Here is a 9,777-nt window from a genome sequence, read left to right on the forward strand (position 1 = left end):
ATAATCAATTCATTCTCAATGATTTAACATGATAAAGTTCGAATGCCAATTGTAAGAATTTATTAAAATAAATCTACAATATAACTTAATAAACCAGGATCTATCATGTCAAATCATTAAGAATAAATCAAGAACAAAACTAGATGCGAAAGCGTACCTGAATCCATGGATTCCTTGAAACTTTCTGGGACTTGGAGATTTGATCTTCCAAATTAACACACAGGAAATTCAGAGAATATCTGCTCTCTCTTTCCTAATGATGGGATATTAGAAAAGATATCTTGTATATAATTTGGGGACCATAACCCTAATATTTATAACCTTAGCATATTAGTTCTAATCAAATTCTAATTAGCCCATCATTAATTAGAATTTGATTAGAAGAGTATCTACACATGTTTGACCCATACTTTATTTAATAATTAAAAGTCCAATAAAATTTTAACCAAATTAGATCACTTTTAATTTGGGCTAATCTATCATGATAGTAAATAATAACATGTAATTATCCTTATTATATATGTGATGTCCAAATTTTCAAACATATAAAACTTCGCAAATAATTACTCAAAAGCAATTAATTAAAATACTAATTTTAATTAATTTTATTCTTTAATGAATTATCAAACAAAACTTATATTTATCTCTTAGTTTTGGTTGAGATGCAAGTTTTATGCTTAAAAGAACCCGAGCCTCAAGCTTTGAGAAAGCCAAGGACTTCCTCCTAAACGATTATTGAATATTACTTTTAATTAAAATCAGTGAATTAATAAGGTGTTTAAATAATTAACTAAAAGTCATACCCATATACAAAATTTAATATATTGAAATATCCATTTAAGTAAAGAAATAAAATTCTTATTAAAAACTGATTTAAATTATTTAATCTATTGGGGTAATTAACTATCTTATGTGGATAAAAAAAATCCATAAGTTCATATATTATAAGGACACATGTCAATATTTTAAATTTCTTTTTATTTTTTAAATTAATTTACAATAATCATTTTATTTTTAATTAGAGAAAATATTTGGATTGACATGTAAAATTGTATTTTAATTTTTATATCTAATTCTACTATAAAACTATATGGATAATTATAGAAGGGGTCCTTAAAATAAGGGTTATAAAATAAAAAGGAAAAGTTGATAAAGAAATTGAAATGGAGGTCAACAAAGCCAACAAGTAGCCTTAATACGAGGCGTTCGATAGGGCGGGAGAGCGGATCCCTATCGTCTGATCCAAGGAACTTTACTTTATTGGTAATCCAATAAACAAAAGGCAAAGAGTGAAATGAAATCACGCGGTCCAAAAAAATATAAATCCGACGGTGGGATTTTTCAATCCTTTGGACGGTCAAGATTAACTCCCACGCCCTTCCATTAGTGCCATCAATTAAAAGTCAAAACATATTTTGGTCAAACCATCTAGCGCAGATCTTGAATATTCATCCACCTCACCTTTGATCTTCTTGTCTTCTCAATTTTTACACGCAATTAATTAGTTTATTTAAAATGAGACTTCTTAAAATGGAAATTAATTATAATTTTCTGCTGAAAGTGGTTTTTGCTTATTTTCCCTTGAATCACAAGCAAACCTCACTTTCTGTATAAATATTTTAATATCAAGATTGCTAAGATAAATATATTATATTATAAACAATTTTATTTCACATATTACATGAAAAATTTTAAACTCCACAAATTAGGTTTAAAAGTGACATTAACTTTTTTTGGATATAATAAAAAATAAAGTGTTAAATATTAAAAATGAAATATGCGGCAATATAAATTTGAATATTTTTGTGAAATTAATTTTTTTAACAATATATCAACTTCTAACTCTTATATCATGCTAGGAGTTTTTCTTTAAATTTTACAATGATATTAATATAAAGATACATATTCTAGAAAGCATATATATTAAAATAATTAAAAAACTAACATAAAATAAAAAAAGTAAATCGCTAAAATAGTAACTTTTATTTACCTCAGGTTTTAGTCACTTACATTAATTCGTTGTAATATTTTAGCTATTGAGTCATTAGTTGCCGTTAACAGTGTAACGGTAAGCTGATGTGGCACGTTAAATCATCATTTCAAATAAAAATTTTAGGTTAAATTATATAACTTTACAGCTTATAAGTATTATATATTTATATAAATTTTAATACGTTAATGTTGGTGAGGGATATCAACAAAGGAGGAGAAGATGATGGCGTAGAGGAAGTTGATTCATCTAAACAGGCAAAAAGCTAAAAAAGATTATGAGGAGAATGATAGTTGTGAAGGTAAAGGAGACTGAATGCAAAAAGCAAGTGCTAAGGTTGCAAATGAGGAAGAATGTCCTTTTCTCATCGTTATGTTGGGTATTTATAGGGGGAATCCTTTTGTGTGTTAGTTGTGATGTGGCAAGTTGTTATCAATGAGTTGTTATCATCGAATGCGTGGGGAACGTATGTGGTAGAGCCCATTTTGTTACTCATTTGAGGTCATACGGGATTGTTATGTTCAGGTGGGTCTTAGTGACCCCTGAGAGAGTGTTCACACTGAAAAATGAGTAGCTTGGCCATAACAACGGATGGTATGATGTAAGGAATGTTCTTGCTACCAACGAATGGTTCTATGAGAGATATCTCGTCAGGGAAGTTGAGTAGTCGGTGGTGATCCGGAGTTAAGGAAGCTAATTAGCAGATGACAATTTAGAAGAGAAAAGTGAAAAGTCGTATTCAAGCTTTTACCCGATACTTTCTTTTATATTATATAAAGTTTGACAATATTTATGTTGTGTTCATATTATTATTTTTATTGTATTATGTTTTGTATTATTTAATATATAAAATCTTAAATTATTAAAAATAAAATATACTTAATCAATCTTCAAATTCCATTTGTTTTATACGACTCTACCAAATCTTCAACCATTGAATAGTTACATTCAAGTTCAATATATCCAAGAATTAATTGTTTAGTAGCAAGGTATAGTTACATTTAAGTTGTTATTATTGTAATAATTTGATCTTGATTATAATTATTTAGATATGTATTATTTTTATTATATTATGATACATTTTGCGATGTGGGTAATTTTTTACATATAACAATTATATTTATAAAAAAATGATAATAGGAAAACAAACGAGTCCTTGGTTGAAGCCTTAAAATTAAGATTTGAAAATTGTTGCCTCAGGATGAAATCCATTATGTGCATTTTTTAGATTTTGTATAGAATATAAAATGACAAAAATACTTTCATAGCAACTTTTGTTATTTTATAAAGAAGAATGTATTTTATATTTTTTAAATAATTCGCAATATTGTTGATGGGTGAAATTAACTCAACTAACCTTTTAAATAATAGTATAGATTCAAAGAATATATGGATTTGGATATTCTAAATTACTATTCGTATCTAATTAAAACAAATATTAATATTAACTCATTAAAGATACATTATTTGAAATCCAAGTTTAGTATTTGAATCTACTTACTAGGGATAAGAAATTGGAATTTGGATATATGGGCTCACTTTTAATTTAATTTTTAAATTAAATTTGAATATTTTATTGGTTCTAAGTGGATAATATTATTTAATTCTTGAAATTTAAGATATACAATAAATAAATTCTAGTTTTAAAGTAATTATAGAAATTGTAAATATTGAATCCATAGGCATCAATCACTTTCAATTATACTATATAAACTAACCCTGACCATAAGCATCAAATTGGTAGAAATCATTGAAGTTTTTGATGTGGAAATGGTTCAACAAAAGTAGAAATCGTGTGTGGTTGAACAAAAGAATAAAAATAATATATATTTAAGCATCAAAAGAAGTCAAAAGATCACCAAACTTGCCTAATATTAATGTTATTATAATTATATGTGATATAAATTCTGATGCATTGAAAATGGGTGTTACGTACATTTTATGGCATTTATATATTTGGTTTATGTCTCTGCAATTATGTGACTGTCGTATTAACAACAGTGAAAATGTAAGGTTTATGGATGGTGAAGATTGGTGATCAAATTAATAGATTAAAAATTATTAAAGAAGTTGCCATGCACGTTTCATTTTTTGACCTCCAAAAAGAACTTATAAATTACAGTTAGCTTAAAAGAAGTCAATCAAAACGAGTTAACACACCAATTTAAGAGTTCAAACTCCAAAGTCTGAATCTCCAAAATTTTCCCCCAAAATCAAGTTTTTTTGGGAATTTTCCAATGACCACACATCATTACATTAATTCTTCTTCGTCCTTTCGTTTGGTTTATTTTTTGGTTATCGGAAGCCTTGTTGTTTGTTCGGCGGAGGGCGGTCACCGGAAAGAACAGGCGCGAGATAGGATCGTGAAGCTACCCGGACAGCCGCGGAATGTGAAGTTCTCGCAATACTCGGGATACATTACAGTGGAGGCTAAGGCTGGTCGAGCCCTGTTTTATTGGTTGACGGAGGCGCCGGCTAAGAGTCGACCTGAAACGAAGCCGTTGGTTTTATGGCTGAATGGTGGGCCAGGGTGTTCCTCCATCGCATATGGGGCCTCCGAGGAAGTAGGTCCCTTTCGAGTTCGAGAAGATGGCAAGTCCCTTCGTTTGAATCCCTACGCCTGGAATCAGGGTCAGATTCGTAATTCATTCATGCAACCAATTATCCCTTTAATTTCCAATAATATATAAAGTATGATTATCAAATTAAACAAATATTTATTTTTAATTTTCTAGAGGCAAATTTGCTATTCCTAGATTCACCTGCGGGTGTGGGATTTTCTTATTCAAATACATCATCAGATATTTACACTGCGGGCGACAAGAGAACAGGTATATATATATATATATATATATATTTTAACATTCACGAAAGAATGAAATTGAAGTAAAAGTAAAATGAAAATTTTTGTATTAGCGGATTATTTACATTTTGTTCTTTTTATTTATAAAATTAAATAAATTAGTCTAAATATTTATTTTATTATTAAAATTTATTTTTACTTTAGTATGAGATACACATAACATACCACTTTAATTTTAATAATATAATTGATAATCAATTTATGTTTAATTTAATGTATAAAATTAATTTATTTAATTTTTAGTAAAAAATAAAATGTAATCTAACTTTTATTACGAAAGTCTCTATAATACCTTTATCCTGAAAATAGTCACGATCCTTTTAACTAATTCTTTAATTTAATTCAGGTTTAACCCCATCATATCATTAGACTTGCTCACTCGTTCGTATTTTTGTCAACTGTTTGAATATTTCATGTGTTATAATTATGTTTTTAGTATAGTCTTGAGTTAGTATTATTTTAATTTATGTTTCTTGTTAATTGTGCCATGCCAAAAGACTTTTTAAAAGGTCGTTTCAGATTTGAATTTTAATATTTATATTTCTTTATTAAATATGTTCATAAATTAAATGGGTTGTTGTTTGCTCAAGTCTGAATCAAGTAAAATTGAATAACTAATTTTGCTATTAAATTTTTTAATAATAACAGTATATTTTGGAACCAAATTTAAATAAATTGTTAATATAGTTCAATGTAAATAAAATAATATTATATTATCAAAAATAATTTACTTGGAAATAGTACAAATTTAGAAAGATAATAAGACCTTTGGATTGTGTTTTCTACTCACAAACAGCTAATTCGTTAATTTTAACATGGAAATGCAGCCGAAGATGCATACACGTTTCTTATGAGATGGTTAGAGAGGTTCCCAAATTACAAGCACAGGCCTTTCTATATAGCTGGAGAAAGCTATGCAGGTTTAATTAGTTTTCCATCACCCACTCTCCCCATTAATTAATTCATTTGGATCAATATTATTTTTAATATTAATTTTAATCTTTGCATTATCATTAAATTGGGTACTCTTTTGCTAACTTTTTGATTCTGTCAATTTTTAGGTCATTATATTCCTGAGCTATCTCAAGTTATCGTCCATCGCAACGAAGGAGTCAAGAATCCCGTCCTTAATTTCAAAGGTTTTTTGGTCAGTCCAAATTCATTAAAACATGCCATATATAAATTTCATTACTTTATTTCCTTCATTTACTTTTTTATGATCAAATCTCTTATTCATCTCCATAACCTGTTCAGAAAACTTTGATATTCTTAGATTCTAAATATCACATTTTATGGGTTTTCCTCCGTATTTTTTTGATTAGTTTATTAATTAATTAATTTAAATTTATAAAAGTAAGCTTGATTTAAAATTACTATTTAAACTTAATTATAAGAATATAAATAGTAATATAGTTTTTAAAGTATTTTATTATTTTTGAAATTGTAATTGGGGCAATGATATGTTGGCGAAAGAAGATAAAAACTATAACTCAAGTTGGCTCTTGACCATTGAATTGAAAATTACTTTATGCTTATTATTGACTTCAAATCATGTTAAACCTAACTAAATAAAATACTGAACATGGAGCAGTTGGGAAATCCACTTTTGGATGATTATTATGACAACATTGGATCACATGAATATTGGTGGAACCATGGTTTGATATCAGAATCAACATACAAAGAACTAAAAAGGTCATGCTCAAATGATACATTCTTATTCCCCAAGGATGGATGTAACAATGCTTTGAGTGGTGCTTATGAGGAGTTCGGCAACATCAATCCTTACAACATCTATGGCCCTCCTTGCAATGCCATTTCCACTTCTAACCATCGTTTAGCTCAACTCCCACTGGTTAGTTGACCCCCATTTCTACCTTTTTTTTATTATTTAATGTTTGGCTGAAAATTGGATCCATTAATTTTAGCTAGAATTGCATGCGTTTAATTACGTTATGTTTTGAATGTGTCAGCCATGGAGATTTAGAGGAAATGATGAATGTGTAGTAATGTATACCAGAAGATATATGAATAACCGACGGGTTCAAAAGGCTCTTCATGCACATCTCACTCCCCTTCGTCATCCTTGGACTACTTGCAGGTTTCATCATTATTCCACTACTTTATTGTACTCTCAAATGAAATTTATTCATTTAATCATGTTGATGGATTGGATTTGATAATGGCTCAACTTTTTTGTTTTCTTCTATTCAAGTTCAATATATGTATCTCGTTCGTGTTTCGATGATTTATTTCATACTAAAATGGATTATGAAAACTAAACTAATTAAGGTATATATAAAATTGCAGTTCTGCTATTAGACGAAACTGGACTGATTCTCCAAAATCAATGCTTCCTATCATCAAACAACTTATTGGAGCTGGAATTAGAATTTGGATATTCAGGTAATTTAATTATTTTCCTTGTCAAAAACATTCATTTTAATCGTCTTTATTTCACAACCTGGTATTTGATATGTTTTGAACAGTGGAGATACGGATGCTGTATTGCCTTTGACAGCAACCAGATATTGCATTAATGCACTCAGCCTCCCAACCAACATCAGCTGGTATGCTTGGATTGATAATCAAGCTCAGGTATTTTATTATTTAACCAGTTTTCCTATAAACTTAATTTCATTTTTCGACATATATAGCAGAATATAATTATAACCCCCCCCACATTTTTCTAATATCGGTATATTGTATTTATTCTGATTAATATTAATAATTCATTTGGTGAAATATGAAATAAAAAAATTCAGGTTGGTGGTTGGAGTGAAGTATACAAAGGGTTAACCTATGTGACAGTGAGGGGAGCAGGGCATGAAGTTCCATTGACTCAACCTCAACGTGCGTTGCGTTTGTTTAGGTATTTCTTGATGAATTTGCTCCTCCCTTCTTCACTTTCCGATTAATTAAATTATTCATCAATTAGCATTCCATTTCTTGTTTATTACATATGAATATGATCCACTTGATCATCATGTATGCACGTATATATATAGAAAATTACAGCAGAAAAAAAGAGAAAAAAATCCTGTTAGGGCTCAATATTTATATATAGTGATTTATTGTATTATTACAAATTATATATAGTGACAATAATTACATTAATTTGAATATCGTTGTTATACTTATGTATTAACCAATCACAATGCAATGAAAACTGGCTTGGTTTGGTGAAAATGTTAATAACTAAAGTTAAAACAAGGGTTAATATGCCTTTGGAATTATGTATTTGAGTGACTTGGTATTAAGAAAAGAATTATGATTGGTTGTTTCTAACAAGCAATCAACATCGATTTCATTTCATCAAAGCCCATAAATTAACATATGGGACCCCCAAAAAGAAAATGCAGCCAAACCAAAAGCTAAGCATGAGGGCTACAACATCGTATTGATGGACAGAGAAACCTTATAAGGCAGCCATGTTCGAATATGGAGTTGAAAATACAAAGATTCAAATTTAAGGTCTAAATCTTGACGTAGACATCTAATTTTGTTTTAGGTTGGGTTTCAAAATTTTAAAATATCATGAAATTTTTTATTTTAAAATTTTTGTTAATTTTAATTGAAATTTAAATAATGGCTAAATTGAGTTTTACCTGCCTTAAATTTTAAGATTTTAAATTGAATTAAGTGAGATTGTTTTTAATTTTGATTTCAATTAAATTGAAATTAATCTTTAACTCTTTCTAATTTAATTTAATTTCTTGAAATTTTGATACTTTCTAAAATATATATATATATATATATATAATACAATTAAATATGTTCTCTATTTTTAAAATAAAATTATTTGTAGGCTTGGGAATAATATGGAAATACTGCTAAAATTTTAAAGTCGAAGCCCGTTTTCAGAGGTGCAAATTAATTTGTAAAATTCAAATAAGTTTCTTTAAAAGAGTGATTTCATTTTGAGGCAATAGTTTAATTTAAGCCCGTTTTGTTTTTAACTTGCAGCTCGTTTTTATTTTACATAGTCCAAATCTATTAATTTTTTGCAAAATTTTAAGGCCGCATTTTGAAGCAGTAGTTTAGTTTAGAGTCCAAATAAATTTCATTGAAGCCCGATTTGCTTTTAATTTTGAGCCCACTTTTGGTTTGCAACATGTTTTTATTAAATATAATAGTTCAAATCTATTAATTTTTAGCAAAAAAATTTCGGCCCAAAGCTCAATTTCTTGTGTGAGCTTGCACTTTACAGCTAACATTTGGAAACCCTATCGGGTTACAGCCGCTAGTGTGAACACACACAACACACATTTTTCAGCCATTTCTTCATCAGGTTTGATTACAGAGATAACAAATTAATGAATTCGTTTTCACACCAGAAAAAGATCAAAGTAGAACAAAACAAGATAAGTATGTTAATAACTTTCAGGATTAAGAATAATCAAGATTAACAGAGCAATATATATGTATGCATAAGAGCGAGAAAAGGGGTCCATAGTGAAAAGCAAAAAATGGTGAGTGAATCAAAACTTTTAAAAAAAAAAGAAAACAAAAGCAGAGAGCCTTTCATTTTCTCTTCAAAGATAAACCATATATCTTTTTTTTTTCTTTTTGGGGTTGCATGTGAAGAATAAAATGTGTTTGATATAATGATTTTTGTTATATAAACGATTTATAAGACCATATGATCAAGTGATTTTAGAAAATGAGGTATCGAGACCTCGTTTCTATAAACTGAGCCGTAAATATTTTTATAAATATTTACGGAGTGCCATTAAGATGGCATTAAAGTTTCTTTGAAAAATTTTAACATTTCGATAGTTAATTAATTAAAAAAGACAAAGTTATAAAAAATGTAAAATTTGACTACTATTAGATTGGAGTGATTAAATGATTTTTTTTTGAAAAAAACAACCGCAAGGGTCAACCCAAATTTATTAAGTAACATCATGAATTACAGCATCAT

The 9,777-nt window shown here is 28.4% G+C and overlaps 1 protein-coding gene across 1 annotated transcript; it reads left to right on the forward strand.

Moving 5' to 3' along the window:
- The first annotated feature begins 3,903 nt into the window (after positions 1-3,903).
- LOC108459517 (serine carboxypeptidase-like 28) lies at positions 3,904-8,042 on the forward strand. The gene is made up of 9 exons (XM_017758903.2): positions 3,904-4,621; positions 4,726-4,821; positions 5,681-5,773; positions 5,915-6,000; positions 6,445-6,708; positions 6,827-6,954; positions 7,164-7,259; positions 7,343-7,451; positions 7,619-8,042. The coding sequence occupies exons 1-9, from the start codon at positions 4,228-4,230 to the stop codon at positions 7,769-7,771; spliced, it is 1,419 nt and encodes a 472-aa protein (XP_017614392.1). The 5' UTR covers positions 3,904-4,227; the 3' UTR covers positions 7,772-8,042.
- Positions 8,043-9,777: the final 1,735 nt, after the last annotated feature.

The sequence above is a fragment of the Gossypium arboreum genome, chromosome 4 (assembly GCF_025698485.1).
Source record: "Gossypium arboreum isolate Shixiya-1 chromosome 4, ASM2569848v2, whole genome shotgun sequence".
Lineage (NCBI taxonomy): Eukaryota > Viridiplantae > Streptophyta > Magnoliopsida > Malvales > Malvaceae > Gossypium > Gossypium arboreum.

Coding starts and splice junctions, on each gene's coding strand:
- LOC108459517 (XM_017758903.2), top strand. CDS start 4,228: ATGACCACACATCATTACATTAATTCTTCTTCGTCCTTTCGTTTGGTT. Junction 6,955..7,163: donor CATCCTTGGACTACTTGCAG/GTTTCATCATTA, acceptor ATAAAATTGCAG/TTCTGCTATTAGACGAAACT. Junction 7,260..7,342: donor ATTAGAATTTGGATATTCAG/GTAATTTAATTA, acceptor TGTTTTGAACAG/TGGAGATACGGATGCTGTAT.